The sequence below is a fragment of the Manis pentadactyla genome, chromosome 13 (genome assembly GCF_030020395.1).
Source record: "Manis pentadactyla isolate mManPen7 chromosome 13, mManPen7.hap1, whole genome shotgun sequence".
Classification (NCBI taxonomy): domain Eukaryota; kingdom Metazoa; phylum Chordata; class Mammalia; order Pholidota; family Manidae; genus Manis; species Manis pentadactyla.
In genome coordinates this window covers 23,286,123-23,307,014 of record NC_080031.1, presented here as the reverse complement: position 1 = coordinate 23,307,014, position 20,892 = coordinate 23,286,123, and the positions used below count along the sequence as shown (strand labels likewise).

The 20,892-nt window shown below is 34.3% G+C and overlaps 1 protein-coding gene across 8 annotated transcripts; it reads left to right on the top strand.

Annotated features, from left to right (window-relative positions):
• The first annotated feature begins 80 nt into the window (after positions 1–80).
• On the top strand, positions 81–19,326 carry FAM76B (family with sequence similarity 76 member B). Of its 8 annotated transcripts, XM_057490867.1 has the most exons (12): positions 187–312; positions 493–803; positions 1,105–1,169; positions 2,008–2,062; positions 3,215–3,370; positions 5,173–5,372; positions 8,230–8,277; positions 8,473–8,553; positions 9,206–9,341; positions 12,032–12,133; positions 13,124–13,163; positions 13,758–16,676. In XM_057490867.1, the coding sequence occupies exons 2-12, from the start codon at positions 699–701 to the stop codon at positions 13,892–13,894; spliced, it is 1,125 nt and encodes a 374-aa protein (XP_057346850.1). In that variant the 5' UTR covers positions 187–312; positions 493–698; the 3' UTR covers positions 13,895–16,676. The 8 variants fall into 8 exon arrangements, with proteins under 8 accessions (XP_057346852.1, XP_036780015.2, XP_036780014.2 ...); XM_057490869.1 differs by lacking the exon at positions 493–803 and having other exon boundaries at positions 81–312; XM_036924118.2 differs by lacking the exon at positions 13,758–16,676 and adding an exon at positions 16,683–19,326 and having other exon boundaries at positions 172–803.
• The last annotated feature ends 1,566 nt before the right edge of the window (positions 19,327–20,892 follow it).

Genomic DNA, 20,892 nt, shown 5'->3' with positions numbered 1-20,892 from the left:
CCCTCCGCCGCTGTCGGGCCGCGAGCGGGAGCGGCTGGGACTGCATCGTTGGGCGGGCCGTGGGGGACGCGGAGGCGGAGGGAGACGGCGCGGCCCCGGCGGGCGCCAGGCACGGGGAGGGGGAGGAGGGGCCCGCGGCCCGGTGGCGGCGGCGCCCGAGCTCCCCGCGGGGCCCCGCCTCGGAGCGGGCGGCGGCGGCGGCGGCGGAGGAGCCCGCGGAGCAGGATGGCGGCCTCGGCCCTGTACGCCTGCACCAAGTGCACCCAGCGCTACCCCTTCGAGGAGCTCTCCCAGGGCCAGCAGCTCTGCAAGGTCCGTGGGCGCCGGGCGGCGGGCGGGCGGGGTGTGCTCGGCCGTGGCCCCGCTCTCTCAACCGGCGCTGTCGGGGTCTGGAGCTCCGGCCCCTCACCAGGGGGAACCCCTTGGTCCGAGGGCCTGAGCATTAGCTGGGGCAGGCCCCTGAGGTGAAGACAGAACCTCGTCCTCTTCCAGGTGGCGCACGAGGGGGCCGGGCCCCGACAAGGTTCAGGGGTCTCGGGTGGAGCTGAGTGAGGCAGCCGTCGGTCTGTGCCGCAGAGATCCTGGGGTGGAGATGTTTTCATCTCTATTTTCTTCTGCCTGGTCTGTCCTCTCCTTCCACCGGGAGGCAGGGGACGGTTTTTGCACTTTCTTGCTAGGAACCTGAAGCCGCAAAGCTGATGGCATCCTTCTTCCCTGTCCAGAAAAGCGAAGCGACTGGCCTGGGAACAGAATGCTCTATGATTTGGAGCTCCTCCCATCCCGTTAAAGCCGGGATGCTGTCTGTGAGCAACGGTGCAAAATATTAAGTGTTTCACATTTAACCAATCCTTGAAATCGAACCTGACAGCTTTCTTAGTTTATGCGTAGCATACACCTCACGTTTAATAAAGACAAAGACACCTATGCCTTCCCTAAGGAATAATGCTGTAATTGGCCGTTTATACTGTAAATCACACAATTGTCTACGTTTGGGGATAGGTTTTAGTGATGTTTCAGACATTCGACTAGGTTGGGTAATAATTTTCTACCAGAAAAGTGAAATTTGGGACTTCAGATAGACACTAACATATTGTCTTATTACAGGAATGTCGGATTGCTCATCCTATTGTAAAATGTACATACTGCAGATCAGAATTTCAACAGGAGAGGTTTGTATACTTAACAGTTTTTGGTTGTTAAAGACAAAGTACTGTCTGTAAGGAATACTTGGGGGTTGTAATCCCATATTTGTATTAAAAAAATTTTTTTTAAACGGTTTAGCTTCTTAAATTTTAAGTTGTAAACCTTTTATATGTAGTGGGTGAAAAGTTAATGGTTATCTTACAGCTACCCTTCAGTTTAAACATGAGGAAATAAAGAATGAGTTGTTATATGGGAACTGTACAGCCTTGCTAATGAAAAATGCAAATATAAAGTTACCATTAAGCTATTAAAAATGTCAAAATGTTAGTGATGACATGCACCAGAGGAAAGGTCTATAATGTTACCAGTTACCTTCCCAGAGTGAAATCTAGTAACTTGTTACCTGTGGAAGCAGTTTTAACAGGGCAATTCCTGTTAGAAAACCAGAGTACACACAAAAGAGTAAGAGTAAGAGAACAATAGTTTCTTCGTAAGTATGGGAACGTAATAGGGGAGAAGGTGTAGTGGAAGGTTAGGTATGCTGTGTGTAAATAGTGGCGAGTGTAAATGAAGATTTTGGAACTAGGTAGGAAACAGGAAATTTTTCTTCTGTATCTTTTACCAAAAAATACACAATGAAAATATGAAAACATGTAAGTTAGTGAAAGTGGAGTAACTTTGGATAATATATAACCCTCAAAAGAGCCTTATTTTATTTTTTAAATCCTTGGTCTGTATTAGAGTAAGTTTTAAGTACTATTAAAGCAAAAGAATAGTACTGTTTGACAATTTGTTTTAATTCAACATTGTACTAATTCAGAAAGCTACGTAAATTTGATCATCTTCATACAATTTACTTTTCAGCAAAACTAACACAATTTGTAAGAAGTGTGCTCAAAATGTGAAGCAATTTGGCACAGTAAGTATGACTCATATTTTCATTTCATGTTGTTACTGGTCAGTTAATCTGAGCCTTTTAAAAAAATATGTATTGGGACTCTCTTGTCCCCTCCTGGTGTGAGCCGGGAACTCTGTCCTTTCACTGTATCTCTAAATAAAAGCCTATACCTTGCTCTCCTAAAAAAAAATATATATATATATATGTGTTGCTACTTTCTTAAATATTTCAACATATCAAAATGTTTCAGGAAAAGTTTTCTATAGACAGTCTCATGGGAAGATGACAGCATTTAAAAACAGTTACATTGTCATGTTTTATATACATTGAAATTTTACTATGAAATTTATGATTTTGTTCTTTAAAGATTCAAGTATAACAAACTCCTGGTTATGGAGTGCCTAATAATCCATAAAGTTTGCATAACTATACTTTTTCCCCTTCTTCAGACTTTTAGCAGTTTTATATAAGAGCACAATTCAGGCATTCACAAAACTCACAACATTATACTATTACAAGTTCTTTTCTTGCGTGTATATTATAGTCATTGCTATGTTACAGTCATGATTAGTCAGAATGCTGGCCTAAAGGCTTCATAAAATCGTGAATTGTCTTGAATGTCAGAAAATGTCAAGGTATGTTTGTTATAGTTTGCGTGGAATATGCTTAATGCCAATTTTTTTTAAGTTAAAAACTCACCTATAGTATACGTATCTTTATCTAAACTTGTATGTGATGAAAAGTTGTTAGATGTTTTTTGAAAAATTATACAGTAATTAAGCTAACCAGGATATTAAATTAATAGAAGTTCATTCCCCCAAATACTGGATACATGAACCTTTTCTACCATTGCTGCGTACCTTTATTTTAATTTTGAGACCTTTTTCATATGTAGTGTTTATATTATATAACATACTATGCAAATCATAAACATTTCTCATGATTTTATTTTATGCTTAAAAAAGTTTCATGACTCAAGATAAAAATTAGTAAATAAATAGGAACATGATAATTGTCACTGAATATAGCAGGGCAGCATGCTTAACAAAATTTTTTTACCTATTAATTTCCTTAATTAATCCCAGAAATATCTGTACACTAGGTATATTTTATAGAGCAAGTTTTTTAATATTTATAAATCTCAATTAAAGAAAATATATTATCTTTTTTCAGCCTAAACCTTGTCAGTACTGTAACATAATTGCAGCGTTTATTGGTACAAAGTGTCAGCGTTGTACAAATTCAGAAAAAAAATATGGACCACCTCAGACCTGTGAACAGTGCAAACAACAATGTGCTTTTGATCGGAAGGAGGAAGGAAGAAGAAAGGTAGGTTTTATTTATGTTATGACATCTGGAAAGTAAACACCCAAACAAGTTGGAAGTTACAATTAATACACCACTGAGACTTGATGACTTCCTTGGGTTCCTGAAAGCAGGTGAAAGTGCTAGAACAGTGCATCTTTTCCTTGAGTGCATCATATGTAGATTCATGTTGATCAGCTGAGATTATTATATCATAAGAAATACTCTGTGATGGTTATTCTGTAATTTTTGATTATCCAGCATTTGGTTTGTGAGAATTACTGCTTTTAAATCCTTTCAGCCAGTTACCTTTTGCTGGTTACATGAAGTTGCTGGTGTGAAAAAATACCTGATGGCATATTAGCACATAAAATTCAAAGTAGTCTTTGCCTTTTAATTTAGGGCTTATATTTTAAACCACTATGTGTTTTTCTTTACCTGTTGTGACTTAAAAAGTATATGTCTGCCTGTGGCATTCCTCTGCTGATCAGTATTCACACGAACCTGCTGTTGTCTATCAGTTTCAGTTGATTAGAGGATGACTGTCTCTTTGAGGGTTATCTCCCAGGAACCCCCACAGAAATATACATACCTTAGTTGTAAGGCATGTCCCTCCAGCACTTCCTGTGTGAACAAGTAGAAGACAGAAACTTTATTTTTAGAGGTTTAGTCTTAATGTTGGGAAGAAGTCTCTTTGTGACACAGAGTATGTGAAAGCATACATACATACTCTGTATGTATGCTTTCACAAACATACAGTTGATTTTTGTTACTCATGGTAAAGTTGCTTTGAGCACATATCAATGAAACTGAACCACTGCTCCCAATGGCAGTACAGGATTAGGTTCCTGGCTCTGGTCACGACATGGTGATCAACTGATCAATACATGATCTTGTTTTGCTTTATATGTGTTTCTGTTTAAAAACACCTTAATATATATTGTTGATTAATTAAATTGAACTCATGGCAAGCAGCACCAAAACTGCCTGAACTCTTATCTAATACATGAATTTTCTACATAAGGTACATCACAGTCTTCTTGCTCTTAGGAACACTCACTATATACATCACTTCAGCACACTACATTTGGGAACCGTTTCAAACAGTGAAATCACCAAAAAAAAAGCACACAATGCAAAAAGTATGGCACTAAATAGACTGAAAAGGACACTTGTTTACAGGATGAGAGCTGAAAGAAGAAGGCAGTGGAGCACCACTTGTGTGACCTCAGCTGGGAACATTAGTTGTCTGGCTTTGCAAATATTTTGCTGCTTTGTGCTGGTTGGTGAATGATCATGGAAGTGTGCAAGTTGATTTTTGGGTTACAAATAAATTTTAGCAAGTAGGTAGTAAATTTGTAAATATGAAACCTGTGAATAGTGAAAATCAACTGTATATGTCATTCAAGCTCTCCTTTTTTAAAAAGATTGGTAGTTTTTACTATGTTGGAAAATGCTTTGTCATTTTAGTAATTAGACAGTGATTTAAGAATTCAGGCTCATGCTTAGATAAGATTTCTTTGAAGTGTATCATCAACTTATGCTTAATTTTTTAGTAATAAAATAACTTTCTCCAAATTAAAAATGCCTCAAAACCAGAAGTCCATGTCATTCTCATTAGTTTCATGATCCTCCAAACAAGCATTTTCCCAAGTTTCAGAAAATTCTAATTTTACTTTCATTTTACAAGAATCTGTGTGTATGAGTTTATGAGTGTGAGTGTGTGAGAGAAAAATAGCTAGAAATTGAACAGTTTATCTGATTAGAGTATCTTACAGCCAGTTTACAGGTACATTTAATCTAATGCAAACATTTTCTTAATAAAGGTTGATGGAAAGCTGTTATGCTGGCTCTGCACTTTGTCATACAAGAGGGTTTTACAGAAGACCAAAGAGCAAAGGAAGAGCCTGGGATCTTCACATTCAAACTCATCTTCTTCATCTCTTACTGAGAAAGACCAGCATCATTCAAAACACCACCACCACCACCACCACCATCACCATCGCCACAGCAGTAGTCATCACAAGTAAGTACTTCGAAATCATGTTTTCTAAAATCTTTCTTGGCATTTTAGTGCCATATGTTGTTTTAACTTTTTGCAAATACTATGTGCTAGACTAGTTTACATTGCACAAGGTAAGCTTCCTGAATGTCTAAGGCTGTTTTCCCACTTTATTCAGTGTATAAAATTATACTCATGGAGTGTGTTTAGCTGTTTACCATAATAGTAAAGATAGGACATTTAAGCAACTACTATGTAAAATTATGATCATATCATGAAATCAAAATACAAGTACCTCAGAGTTAACTAATAAGTCGTTGATTTATGTTATCAAAAGCCTCACTATCCTTTTTTTAAAAATAATTATTAGGATTTTTACTTTTAAAATTATATTTACCTGAGTTATCATTAATTTGTTTTAGTTAAAACAAATTTAAACCAGTTACTAGGAAATGCCCATGCAGTATTTCTGAAGAACAGATTATGACATTACCACTTGTGATCATGTTGGGGGCATTTTAGATCTTGAAGGTTCCAAAAGTGTGAGAAATATTCTTTTTAACTCTTGGTACTTTGCTGCTTTCTAAAAACACATAGAAACCTTATTCAAATATAAACAATGACTTGATTTTTAAAGTGCCCTGTGGGGAAGGTTTTCTTAAGTGTGGTTTTAGTCTTAATGGAAAAATCAAGAATATTAAAACACAAAAGGGAGAAAAGAGACATGATACACACTGATTTTCAGAAAAATTCATAGTCATTTTCCCCCAAATTTCTCTATGAGTCTTTAACGTTGCAGATAGTAAAAACATAACTTCATTTATATAAAACTGATGCCTATCACATTTAGGACCACATAATGGTATCTTTGGAATATAACGTAGTCTGTGTAATTAATAAGATTTGACTCTAAATTGTAGGCATGCACAAGATTATTGGTTTTTATTAAGGCATTGATATTGTTGACGTAAGTAGCAATTTTTCCAGTTGCTTTCTGGTGTTGTAGTGCTTTCTGGATGTAACAGTGGTAGACCGCATAATGACTATAGTGACTTCTAATCTGGCAATTTTGAAGAAATGCTGTGGCCTTTATATCCAAAGGAACAAAACATGAATCTTCCTTGTTTAAGAAAAAATATGACATAATAACTACCATAATGTTATTTATCAGACCTACTGTTAAGACTCAGCTGAAATGTCCCTTTCCCCTGTCCTTTATAGATAAATTTGTCTTAGCATGAAGTGAAAGGACACACTTAGGATGTTTATAAAGATTAAATTCTGTGACAGTAACTTAGTCTTTTGAGAGAATACAGGTTTCAAAAGTAAAGGCACAGAGGATGATAACATTTAATTTTCCCCTTCTGATTACTTAAATACAAATACTGTTTTGTATTTGGTAGATAAAGATCATTTGACAAGTAGGCAGCCTGGTGTGGGGTACTATCTCAAGTTCAGTAGATTAGAACAGTTATAAGGGGCATATATACTGTCATACATAGTGATGGGAGGATGGGGAGGGAAGGAACGCAGGGCATTCTGAATCTAGGAGTGGCCCATCTCGGAAAGCAAGACAAGAATTCCAAGTGTTTCTGTTAAATCATTATTAATGTGACTGTTCTGGATATTGCTATTCATGTGTGATTATGTGGCTTGCTAATGCTGATAATAAATTCGTAAAGGGAGAAAATGGCAACCAAATTCCTCCGTAGGTTGCCATTGATTGCCTCAAGTAAAGAATTAACTCAGGATCATAGAACTACAGAATTGTTTTCCCAACTTGGTATTTATTTACAGCTTATTCACGAGAACATACTCTGTTTTTAACTTTCACTTAAAATACTTATACAGCTAAAGAATGATAAATTTTATACACAGACACAAACGTGCGTATTTCTGTATATTATGTATATGCTGGTATTATACTAAGTGCTTTTATATTCATAACTCATTTAAATCCTCATGTGCCTATAGGTATGCATTGTACCCATTTTTACAGATGAGAACTGAGTCTTAGAGATTTTAAGTAACTGGCAAAAGGCCCAGGTCTTCTAATATCACTTATATTGTACATAAACACATAGTGTCTGGTGCATAGGAGGTGCTTTATACATGTTGAGTTGATAAACCATGGGGTCGTAAAGGACTGGCCAGTGTTCAAGTATAGGAGAAAAGTGGTATGTAGGATTCATAGTGAATCATAAAGTGTTTTTAGTATTGTGGCATGTAATTGAAAAGAAGTAGTACTATAGTACTCTAAGAGCAAAATTAGTTGTTACTATGAAATTTCCCAAGATTTTCAGCATGACTTCTCCAGAGTACTGACTAGAGAAAAATCTAGAGACTTTGGAGGCGGTTCTTAGAAAAATGAGAAAAGAAACAAGGTATTTCCTGATTTAACTTGACACACTATTCTGAGTAACTTGAGCTGCTCAGAAGGAAGCATTTCCAAATAGGGTAATTAGGAAAGCCATAACTTTAAAGATACATTTTCTGTTTGAAATTGTAAAGACAGCCTAAGTATGATGGTTCTCAGACTTTATAACTATAGAACCTTGTTTTGGTGGTTTTCATGCTCATATACTTTAGCCCTTAGGACAATACTAAATTGACTTATATGAGTCCTGGTTAAAATAGAAAATTCAGTCCCTATCATCATACCTTTCTTAAGAAACTTAAGATGGTTAGTAGTCATTTGATTAGAATTTATCTCAATAGAATATGATTTAGTCAATATATATTAGCTTAGTCTGAAATTTAATTGAATATGCCTTTCTCTGAAAGATGAAAAACATAAATAATTTGATTCCATTAGGAAGAATGCCGTTAAATGTAGATGTATTAAATAAATGTTATTAGATGTCATTTATGTATTTTTCAGAATCAGCAGTCTGAGTCCAGAACAAGAGCAGGGACTGTGGAAACAGAGGTAAATATGTTAACACATTTTCTGAAGTATTTTAAAATGCATTTTTTAAAACGTGACTTCTCTTTAACTTTGTTATTTAGGCTTTAAAAAAAAAAAGATCAATGATGATCGGTCATACTTTAGGAGAAGAAGAACTTGTCACTTGGTGCCTCTGCCCTTTTTACTCTAATTATTCTTATTATTGTTTGGTTTCAGCCATAAATCCTCTGCAGTAATTCAGAATGAAACTCCAAAGAAAAAGCCCAAATTGGAATCTAAGCCATCTAATGGAGATAGGTAAAAATGAATTCTTTTAGTGCTGTGAAAATTCAATTCAGTTGAGCAGTTGTGGTTGATTGCCAATTATTACTAGGTAAAAAATGGAAACATGTATCTTCTACATTGACTTCTTTGAGTTAACCTAGAAAAGTAAATATAATCAGTAAATTTTTAACTTAATTTTAGCAATAAGAAAGTGGCACTGAACTATGTTGTTCTGTTTGGGAATAAATAAGGGTTTTGAAAAAGGAAAATAAATCTGAATAGAGAACATTCTATTTTAATTATTCATCAGTGAAACACAAATCTAATTGTGATGCTTTAAATTGACCTGCTTGGAAAATGTTTTTAGATTTAAAGTATTATGAGCGTGACTTTGTTTTAGTTCATTAGCCAAAAGTTTGCTGATGTTACTGTACAAATTGGCTGCCTATTGCTTTACACTAGAAGTATTGACCCCCTAAAAGCTAATACTGAATTATATTTCTGCAGGTGTATGTAATGTGTGCCATTAGTAAGGTAATTTGCCAGTTGCATCCATTTCTGTCAGGTACATATTTTTTTGCATTAGCCTTAAGGATGTTTGTGGAATTGTCTAATTTATGCAATTTGAACACCTGCTAATTTTCCTTCTATTTCATTTAACTGTTTTTTGTTCTTTTCTTTTTAGTAGCTCTATAAATCAGTCAGCAGATAGTGGGGGAACAGACAATTTTGTCCTTATAAGTCAACTGAAAGAAGAAGTGATGTCACTTAAACGTCTTTTACAACAGAGAGATCAGACTATTTTAGAGAAAGATAAAAAGGTAAGAACATGGTTCACTGAAGCCTGGTAAGATTTACATCTGGAATTTTACTTGATATTTGCAAATTTTATTGGCCTTTCTTTAATAAATTAGTAATTTTTGTTGTGTGTAATTCTTATAAGACATTATAAAACCCAAATTGGAATCTGACCCATCTAAAGAAGATAGGAAAAATGGTCTTTCAGAATTTTGGTTCTAAAAATTAATTGAGAACTAATTAGAATTGTAATAATTTCTGAATATTAGTTTTCAGAAAGCCTGTCATTTAAAAATAGGTCTAGTGCCTTAATTTGAAAATAAGATGTAAATAGAATATTATGTGAATTCTTGTGATTTGAGGAAGGAATTGAATATCGTCATTGACTTACCAACTGTGTTTATTTCAGTCCAGGTCAAGTAACTGGCAAAAAGTAATGCTATGGGAATTTCCTGTGTGGTAGTCAGTGATTAGCAGTAGGTGTCTTTATCTAAAATCACTTTGTAGGGAGTAAATATACTTAATTGGGATTTTATCATTTAAACCAAGGAATATCAGATACATTTAGTGAAAAGCTTTAACACTTTCTGTATGAACTTGAACAGAATGCTTTTCACCTCTTTGGACCTCAGTTTTCTCACTTAAAAAATGATGGTATTAATGCCATTTAATAGGGTGATTGCTGTGATTAGATGCAAATGTAAAGTACTGTAGCTCCTGATGTGTAAGTGCTCATAGCTGCCATTACTGATGTTTGGTCATTTTTGAGGGGAGAACTGACCTTTGTACTTTTCATGTCCTGGATTCTCTGGTTTGACCTGTTTTAAACACTGCATAAGGCAATAGGAAAGCATTAAAAACATTACTTTTATTAAAACCATGGACAATACATAAATATGTATATGAATCACCTATCTCAGTATTTATTCATAGTCCTCCTTGAGACTCAGCCCGCTCTCACTTCTGGCATTGAACACCTATGTTCCATTTTCCTGTACCTTGATGGTTAGTAGATTAAAATTTATTTTTAAGTTTAAATTGAAGGTACATTTGTACCTTAGTTGAAGCAAATTCAAGTATGTGAAGTTGAGGGTTAACATAAGGTAAAAATAGGATACTTGTGTCTTACCTTTTATGGATATCTTTTATTAACAGAATTTTTTAAATTAATGAACTTTTATGGAAATTTTATGTACAAAAATTTAGACATTTCTATTGCACAAAGGCAGGTATATCAGAATTAACCTAGTTCAAAGTTGAGTGAATGCTATCTTTACTAAAAAATAGCAATAATTCCAAAACCAAGCAGTGTAGAATTGTGGAATTTTGACTTCACTAGGTTATTTTTTTTCCTATTCTGTATTAGTGCAGTTAGTTGAAAGTTTTCTGCTTTTGTTAGTGTCCCTTTTTCCGTAAAAAACACTAATAGGTATGGAAATTAGTGTTGTAAGGAAAACAATAGTTGTAAGCCTAAAATATCTACATATTTGTAAGTTTTCTTTATAATGTAAATCTAAGTCAACTCAGTTATTTTTGTGAATTTATTTCACTTTATTCAGTGTCTAGAGCCAGCCACATACTAGATTGTGAGAATACAAAGATGAATAAATAAAATGTGATCCTTCTAGAAATTCATAATCTGGAGGCAGTTTACAGTGGAGTGATAAGAATCTTAGCTGATCTGATATGAATTGGCATTTCAGAACAGGAATTCCTTTGTAATATAGAAAACAGAATTCAGTTACTCTTTGAATTTGACAAGGGCTTTTACTCAGAAAATAAGAATATAAGACACCATGACTTCCTTTGTTCCTCTTTTCTGCTGTGGTACATCATTCAGTTTAATAGCTACGAGATAGCTACAAAAAAGAACGTGCAAACCTTTAAAATTTGCAAAATGAAAACCATTTAAAAATAACCGGGAGCTTTCTTCACATTGTTCTGATAATGGAATTGTATAATACCAACTTATTTTTCAGTATGAAGTCATGAGACTTTGTATCTTGATAAATGTCATTGGTATTTATGAAAAAATTGTCATGTAGCTGCCTTTGCTTCCTCAAACCAGGTAAATTTTTCTAAATCTAGCCAAAATATCCAAATAATTCCCTTTCCTTCTCATTCCATGTTAGTTGTATATCTGTGCTTTGTTCTCCATTTCTTACCTCACACCTTTGGTGGTATTGGATACATAGTTTTGGACATAGATTTTAAAGTAATGCTGCATATTTCTTCGTTGATAAGACCTTCCTTGTACTTGCCCAGTGTGAAACTTTATTTTGTCATGGAAAGATTATTTTAACCTGAAGGCAGTCTTAATGTTCACATTGTTTATCTATAATGTAAAGTACATTTTTATTGAAGCATTTCCCAAGTATTAGCCATTAAGCTTTACTGTTGGTCTGCCAGTTGCCAAACTGTGTTCAGTAAAGCCATCTTTAAAAAGAAACAAAAAAAAGGCAATTTCTCAGGTATACTAATAGTTCAATATTATCTTAACATTAAAATTACAGGACAGTATAGTTTTATACTATCATCATTTCAAAAAACAAATTCTAAATGTTATAATGCCCCAGAAACTGGTTATCACCTCCCACTTCTATAATGAACTGTGAATTTTTTGTGAAGAATATTTAAAATGATGTTTGTGTATGTGCATAAAATTGTACATGCACAAACACATACACATATACCTTTTTTTTAAATCTCTCAGTTAACTGAACTGAAGGCAGACTTTCAGTATCAAGAGTCAAACTTGAGAACAAAGATGAACAGTATGGAAAAAGCTCATAAAGAAACTGTGGAACAACTTCAGGTAAATAACATTTATATAAACTGTTAGGCAAGGAGGGCTTAACTTGGTTGATAGTATTAATTGTCTTAGACTGGTATTGGATACCTGTTTTATGTGTATTTGGTACATTTTCAGTTTTAATTTTGACTTTATAATAGTTTTTAATTCTCCCATTAAAAGTTATTGCTTGAAATAACTTGATAGGGGATTCCATTTAGTAATTCTGACATCTTTTGCCTAAACTTCAGGTGCTATTTTCAGAGGAGCATATCGTTGGAGTATGTTCAATTGATCATTGGATGAAAAGCAAAAAAATTAAAAATCAGATTCATGAAAGTGAGGTGAAAATAAGGTCTTGAGTATGTTGTGCAATCATTCTTCCTGTTTCCTCCCAGATAATGGGAAGGGAAGAGAGTGTACAAATCTAGTTATCAGGGACCTCATAGTGGAGGAATTTTATGCTGTATGCATTGATACAAGGCAAGAGTACACTTTGACCTTTGTACTGTGATATTCAAGGTGCCAAGTAGGGGTCTCCTGTATATCACAGCAGGGAGCCTCTAGCTATCTAGGTCAACCTTAGAGTGCTGTAAAGAATACTCAGTAGGACTTCAATATATAGAACAACTGAACGGCGAAGTCAGGAGTCACCATAGGCACAAAGATGGTGGTATATGATGTTGGGCTTGCAGAGATAGAGAGCATATGCAGGAATACAGATTATTCCCTTAATTAAGCCTTTTCTCACCAAAGTTTCACAAATTTAGAAATCAGACCATACTAAATTAATTACATGTTCTGTTGATTTATATATTCTGACATTATATTTTTGGGTAACAGGATTTTAACTTGTAACACCAAGGGATACTTGCTATTCCTAACTTTTGTTACATATTTTGCATACTCCTTTGAAAGTAGCTTAAATTCAGTGAGATTGGAAAGTGGATTTAGGAACCCATTGAAATTTGACATACAGGTTGCCTAATCTTAATGCTAATCTTACTTTTACAGGGAATTGTGAAGAGAATCCTTGAACAGAGCCTGGCATATAGTACGCACTCAAGTAATTTGTTGAATAAATGGTGACTTATGGACATGCCCATCTACCCTCTGTCCTGAGAGATTGCTCATATCATATATTGGGCTTGGATGTTATTGTTCACCAGCAATTATTAGTTTTATGATATTTTTATTTTTATCATTCAGTAATTCTGAATGACTACCTGCTGCATGTAATATACCCAAAACTCTGGAGTAAATCCAGAATGAGGTAACAGGAAAAATGTGAGCAATACATAAATATAAAACTTAGTACTTCTTACCATTCAAAAGTGCAGTTTGTTTTATTTTGTAGTTGCGAGCACGGGGGGAACCTCTTTTTTGAATCTTAGCCTGATTGGTATCTTAGGACTACTCCTTTTGGTTGGTATCTGAAGTTTCATGTAGTAGAATAGTAACTAACATATATATAAATATGCATTTCCAACATGGTTTTACATAGGCTGTCTGTCTGACTGCTTACATTCACTTTGACTTATATAGTATTCCCATGGCACAGATGAACATGTATTCACCTAATCAGGAGGGACATATATCTTCTGACTCAGATATAACTACTCTTTCTCCTTTGCTCTTATCACCACAGGTTACTCAGGTTTTATATTTCATCCTTGTTATCAGACCACTTCCTTATATTGTCTGTTTTTTCTGCAGACATTCTGTCACTGTCTTAACTGCATTCCCATTAGCAACCATGTACTAGCAGGTTCTCTACCTAGGTGAAGAAACATAGTTAACTATTTTTCTTGTCTTTTTGTGATACGAAACAGCTTTGTAACAGAAAGTTTACCTTGCTCAGTAGTTCTCAAAACATTGTAAACTATTACATCTGAGGAATAAGCACTGAGCATCACAAGAAAAAATTGTGCAAAATACCAAAAAAAAAAAAAAAGACCCAACAAAACCCCACCAAACCCCCAATTTTCTAAAATTTTAAAAATATTGAATTAAAAAGTCATCTTCCATTTAGAAGTTGATAAAAGGGGAAGGGAACTAATGTTTGAGTGCCTACTGTGTACCAGCCACTGTGTTAGGCTGTTTGATATGTTTGATTAGTTCCTTCAACTCCTTTTCTGGTGGGTTGTAAAATTCCTGTTGTACATATCAGAAACTAGACTTCAGGTTGCGTAGCAGATAAGTAGCAGAGTGAGGATTTGAAGCAGGATCTGTGTGATTCTTAATCCAGATACTCTTTTCTTTTAGGCCAGCATTTCTTAACATTTTTAACTTGCTTAAGAATTTTTAAATAGTTTAATTGATTTTTGCAGGGTGCATAATAAAAAAGTATTAGTATTAAAAAATGTAAATGCATATATATTTAAATATTGTATTATGAAGTATATTCTTACTATACCTACATTAGAATAAGACAAATTTGGACTTGTTTCCATTTAACAAATGATGCGCTGTTAATTTTTCTTAAAGGCTTTTTTTCTTACATATTTTATCAGCTAAAGAATTTATTAGTGGGGTAATTAGGAGACTTAGTATATAAATACAGGTTGAAAATTAGCTGCTAAAGAATTAAGAGGAAAACTACTTTCATTACCTAAAACGTTTCAGTTCTTATATTTCATATTTAGTATATGAAAATTATAAACTTATTGAATTTATTTCTTGATGACTGAGAATATATGAGGATTAACTAATGATTAGCAAATGAAACAAATCATTAGTTTTGTTAATTTTTTAATTATCTTTTTAATGATTGGTGTGTTATAGTACAAGCCCTTTTGTATAAGTGCAACTGACAGATCTGATGGAGATTCTCTGAGGCAAATTTGCAGACATGCCTTTTTTAATGCCCTCATTAATTTATATGTTAAATTTCTCTTCAGATCGCTACTTGTAGGCAGTGAATCTGTTATAGTTATAAACTAAGTAATATGTAGCTAACCATAAAAAGAAAGCAATTTAAAACTACCATATTGACTAGGACTGGTCAACTGAGAAATAGACTGATTGATCATGAGTGTTCTCACTTGACTTCTAACTACCTGGCATTCTCATTGATTTGTCCTTTGAGTTTCTCTGTTAAGTTTTAATGAGAAAATAAATCCTTTTAAATTCTTGATGATTTTCTAATTTGAAATTGAAATTCAGTTTGGAATTGAAATTCTTAATTACCCTTAATTATTAAATATCTGTTGAATAGAGAAATGCCTGTTAATCATGCAAACATAAATGATGTGCAAATATAAGATAGTTTTAGGAATATTTGCATTTTGGAGGTCATAAGTACTTATGGAGAGGTTATAAGGGAGGGGTGGGGGAGCAGAAGTACAAAGCCTGGAAAAATGTTTATATTTCATGGAGCTGCTTTAAGACATCAGGCAGTGTAGGCAGGGTGTTACCTTGCCATACAAAGGCTAAAACTAGACTAGGTGAAGCACTGAGGCTAAAATGTCTATCTGGGTAAGAAAAAATAGACCTGTGAAGCAAAATGGTTTTCAAACATAAATCAAAGGCTATCTTTTAAAAGTTTGTTATTTTTAGAGCAGCACTCAGGTTCCAAACTGTTGTGGACACCTCATTTGACTCAAAACTCCAAAACTGTGTATATAGACAGTCCTTGTTATCTGTGTTTCCACAGTTAAAAAATTGCATAAAGAGACAAAAGCAATCAAAATATGAAAATATTCAGTGAGTGGTCCCACTTGCACATTCCTCCTCACTAAACACTAGTGCTTTTCTGGCTCAAGGGCAGTATCTTTGTCAGTGGTGAATGGAACATTTGAATGAAGTGTAAGTTTAGTTCAGATTGATAGCAAGGGGAAATTCTGAATCTTTGAAAAAAAAAATTCAGCCTTTCATGAAACTGAAAATAGGGATGATGTGTGACTGCTTAAATTACATCAAAGCCAATACCAAATGAGTGTATGGCAGTTAAAAGAACAAAAATAAGATCAGAAAGGGCAGTTCTGATGGGTGCTTCGAAAAAAATATTTGAGTATCATTAAACTTTAAGGAGTCCCTTTGGCAAAGTGATAAAGTCTAAATTTTTTTGCAAAGAGGACCTCTTGCTATTCTTGTTTTTTAAAGAGGGAAACATCAAGTGAAAGACTTTACACAGTTTGTTGGGAAACACTCCTCCCAAATCATCACTTGAGTCATTTGATCTTATTAATTATAAAACTTAATTTCATAGTTTTCATTTTTTGTTTTTAAGATAAAGAGCCAAACATTTTTTTTCCATTAAAAATTTTGACCTTCTTTAAGTGGATTCACTTAAAGTTGCCTTTTTTGTAACCACTTATATCCATGGCAACAATTATATTAATGTTGACATTTACAAAGAGGTCCAGTCTATAGAAACCAATGTAGGATTTTTCTTCCACATGTCCAGTGTTAAAGAAAGGAACATAAATATACCAACTCTTTGAGTTATCTTTCTGTGTTTCAATTAAGTCTTGTTCTGTAAGTGAAAAGAATAGCATTAAATAAGTAGTGCTCTTCAGCATGACTTAATATTTCAAACATTTTTAATCGTAAATGTTTTTGTCTCCCACAGGCCAAAAACAGAGAACTACTCAAACAGGTTGCAGCCTTGTCAAAGGGTAAAAAGTTTGACAAAAGCGGAAGCATACTGACATCCCCTTGAGAAAGTAGTTACTCATTTAGTGTTTCTGCTGGAAATGTAAATTTGAAAAAAAAGATTCTGTAAAGCCCTTAAATTCTGTGTAGTGGAAAAATATTTTTGCACACCAAGTGAATTGGCGTGTTTCTATTCACTTTTGTAACTGATATACAGCATTTTTTAAGTTGTAAAACATTGAGATAAAACTTCAACTGGTTTGAAGTAACTTTTTAATTATTTGATATCCAGGAACTTTTTGCCAGCAATAGTATTAAACAGTTGTAAAGGAGTGCATGAGTAGTGCCCTTCCTAAAACAAAACATGCAATAATAGGAGTGATATGGTTTTAAGAAGTCAAAACAGCAGGGCTTTTGGTTCTTTTTGTTTTTTGTTTTATACTCTGCTAATTTCAGATAAACTTCAACTTAGAAATAAATACAAAAGCTTTTAAACAACGAAAATGGTGAACACTGGTTTTTTAGTAATTGTGTTTTTACTTTGCATCAACGTGAATTTAGAAAAGAATCATGGTGCTTTTATTAAACGAATTTCAGAGTATATGTAAATATGTTTTTAAAAGTTACATCATTAACATTAGTAAACTAGTATTTTCATTATTGGTATAGGAATTAATGTTTTTATTGTACAGTATCCAAGTTAAAATGTGTTTTGTTTTGTAAAAACTGTAGATTTTTACTTACAAGTGCCTTTTTGCCACCTAATGTTTTTATTTATAGGAATGCTGATCTTTTGTACATACAGTTTGTTTTAAAATCATGTTTAATAAATGTTTGTATATAAATGCATATGTACAGAAGCCTATTTCAAAAGGAAATCAAAGTTGCTAAAATGTTTGAGGTTGCATTAAGAACTGATAATGCATACAGACTTCAGTTGATTTTGTGGTTTGTTTCTGTGTGATGTGGGAAGCTGTTGATCATTGAATTCATTGAATTATGTGAAAATACTTCCCCAAAGATTTAATTTTGAATCACTTCTGATAATTTTATTTTTTATGTCCTACAGCTTCATGTTCATACTTTGTGAGTTACGTATTTGCTTTATTTTTCTTTTATAAAAATTTTTAAAAATTTATACTTTTTCTGCAGTGGTCCGTATATCTGCTTTCCCTATAATATGTGGTTATCTAAGTTAATATTTATGTACACCATACTTTTAATTTGTAAGTTTAAAGTAAATCTGGAAAAAATTAAATAACTTAAATCAGTATGTGATTATCTTTGAATAAATTGGAATCTAAGATTCAGGCACTATTTATAAGAAAATTATATCAGAGTCTTTAAAATTATCTATAAAAGGTTAAGGTAGGATGAGATAGGTTATGTAAAGTTATTAACTAATTATATTTTGATCCAGTGGTTCCAGCCTGTAATAAAATTGATCTACTTACTAAATGCCAGTTCAGACTTTCAGTTCAATTTTAAAGCCTCAGGCATTGCTCCATAATACCTTATAGAGCAGAAGTTCCTTCTCTTTTGAATTTATGGGCAGGGATAAATTTTTTTGAGAAAACTATTAAGTTTATCAGTTTTAAATATTTTGTTTTTAAACAGGTATTGATTATGAATGTCATCAAAGACTGTCTTTCCTCAGACCACAGGATGATTATAATAATTATTTTTAACATGACTCATGTTACAATAGATTATTCCTAAAGTTACTCATTATAAAGTGATACAAATAATTTGTCCAATTTGAAACATAATCTAGGGCAATTTTTGAAGTGATAGCAAAAGATTGTATCAGTCAGACTTGGAAAAATTAAATCAGTTTATTTTTATGAGATTTTCATGTAATAAATTTCTTAAATTTAGTACCAGGAATGATAGATACTACCTTTTTAACACAGATTTTAATGTCTGGAGGATTTGCTAAATTAATAAGGTAGTCATTACCTTCCTTTAAAATTTATAATGTTTTATATTCTGGTTTCACAGCCATTTGTCAATCCACAGTGGTCATTATGGTTTTAAAATAAACTGTAATACTGATTCTTAACACCTTGTTGGAGCTGCTACAACAGAAAGGTGCCCCTTCCCCCCCTTTTAGGTAACAGAGTAAAACTTGAAAGTCAGTCTAAATAATTAAGCTTTGTAAATTCCAAGGCTAAACCATTTAGGGGTTTCACAGTACGTAGTCCTAATTAAATATCTTTTTTATTCCATGACCTTATTTTATAACTGATTTTTTTTTTTTTTTGCAATTGTATAAACTAGTAATTGAGTCCCAGTCCTGGATCTGTAGTATGTTGACATAATAAGCTGATATTCTTTAAATGTGGACCTGTAAGGAGATACCATGGTGTGCTGTATTGTGCTTTTTAGCCTGTTTTCAGCTACTAGACCAGTGAGGGTCATTTTGGCTCAAGTTATTTATGTATCAATAGCCTGTGAATATTGCAGTCCTTTTTAGATGGTATGGTCTAAATACATTCTGCCGTGAACCTGTTATGGTGTTCACATGTATAAACTATTGAAATACTGTACTTGTAAACATCTGACTTGACATTTTGTACTTTTTTCTAAATCCAATATTTCACAATAAAAACTTGTCCAGAGCTTTGTATTAGTTTCCTATTGCTGCTGTAACAAATTATCACAAACCTAGTGGCTTAAAATATCACAAATTAATTCTCTTACAGTTATGGAGGACAGAAATCCAAAACATTTCACTAGGGTAAAGTCAAGGCGCTGGGCAGGGCCAGCTCCTGAAGGCTGTGGTGAGAGTCTCCTTGCCCTTTCTGGTCTCTGAGCTGTGTTTCTTGCATTGTTTGGCTCTTTGCCCCTTCCGTCATCTTCAGAGCCAAACGTGCAGTGTCAAGTCTCTGCCTGTCGCGTATCGTCCTCACCCTTCACTCTTACTCCTTTTGCTTCCTCTCACAGTGACCTTACGGTGATGTCACTTGTCCACCAGGATGCCAGAATAGTCTCAAGTCCTGAATCACATACCAGATTCCCTTTTGTCACATGAAGTAATGTATTCAGAGGGATCGTGACATGGACATCTTGGGTGACTGTTGTTGAGCCCACCATCATCTGCATCTACATTTTCCCAGGATGAGACCCTAAAACATCAGATTTGAGAGAATTGGCTCTGGCCAAACAAATTTAGTTTTCCTATCTGTGTTAAGACTGCTTTCATAAAATAGTTACCTTCCTGGGAAAACATACCAGTTTTTATGGAGCTATTTCAAAATAGCAAAGTGAATGAAGCTATATATGTAGTGAAGTTATTGCAAACTTTGAAACATGACTAGAGCCATGCTGGGTCATTTGATAGGATAAAAGGTGAAGATAAGATTCTTTATAGTCCAGTTGGAGAGACAATACATGAAAAAATACTGAGCTTTGGTATTACAAAGTGCAGTTAAGAAGCTAAAGCTTTTAGCAGGGGCATTCCAAGCATTGTGGAAGGTTAGTCGGTTAGTCTATCTATGCCTTTGCTTTCTCAGACTTGAGAGTGCAGGGGTCTGCACTCCTGGGGTAGCAGGGATGGGCTTATTAAGTACCAGTGGCTGGGCTTCAGCCCCAGTCTCTGAAGTCCATAGGCCTGAGATTGGGCCCAAGAATTTAGATTTCTAAGCTCCCAAGTAATGCTGATGCTTCTGGTCCAGAGCCCACACTTTGAGAACCAGTGATACTTTTTGTAAGCATGAGAAAGTTTAAGGAAAAATGAATGGAAGACATTTTGGGAAAAGGTGGGAATGAACTTGAAAAAGTTATTTGGAGCTGCATTTTAGGGACAGTTTGGGTAGATCTTCACTAGAATTCTAAAAATGAAGTGATGGAAGATCAGGTAATTTTACAGATGACTTGGAGAAATCATTTTCTCCAACTTTTTTATTCTACAACCAAGAAAAGGGTAAATACTTTAGCCACCTGAAGTACTGGTGTCTATTAATGTCCTGCCATTTTCCAAGAGGACTTTGAGGTAGCTTGGTTTAAGTGATTTTTACCTAGCCAGTTTGCCACATAGTTAAAACTTAGCTTTAAGGAGGTTAGTGTATAGTCACTGTATCAGACAGCTAAGAGGTTGTGGATAAACTGGCTGTGACAAGCTTATGGGCAGAGAAAAATCTTAACTCTCAACAATACCGTAACATATAAGTTGCAGTATTTGTTTT

Coding starts and splice junctions, on each gene's coding strand:
- FAM76B (XM_057490867.1), top strand. CDS start 699: ATGGCATCCTTCTTCCCTGTCCAGAAAAGCGAAGCGACTGGCCTGGGA. Junction 3,371..5,172: donor AGGAGGAAGGAAGAAGAAAG/GTAGGTTTTATT, acceptor TTCTTAATAAAG/GTTGATGGAAAGCTGTTATG. Junction 8,554..9,205: donor AAGCCATCTAATGGAGATAG/GTAAAAATGAAT, acceptor TTTTCTTTTTAG/TAGCTCTATAAATCAGTCAG.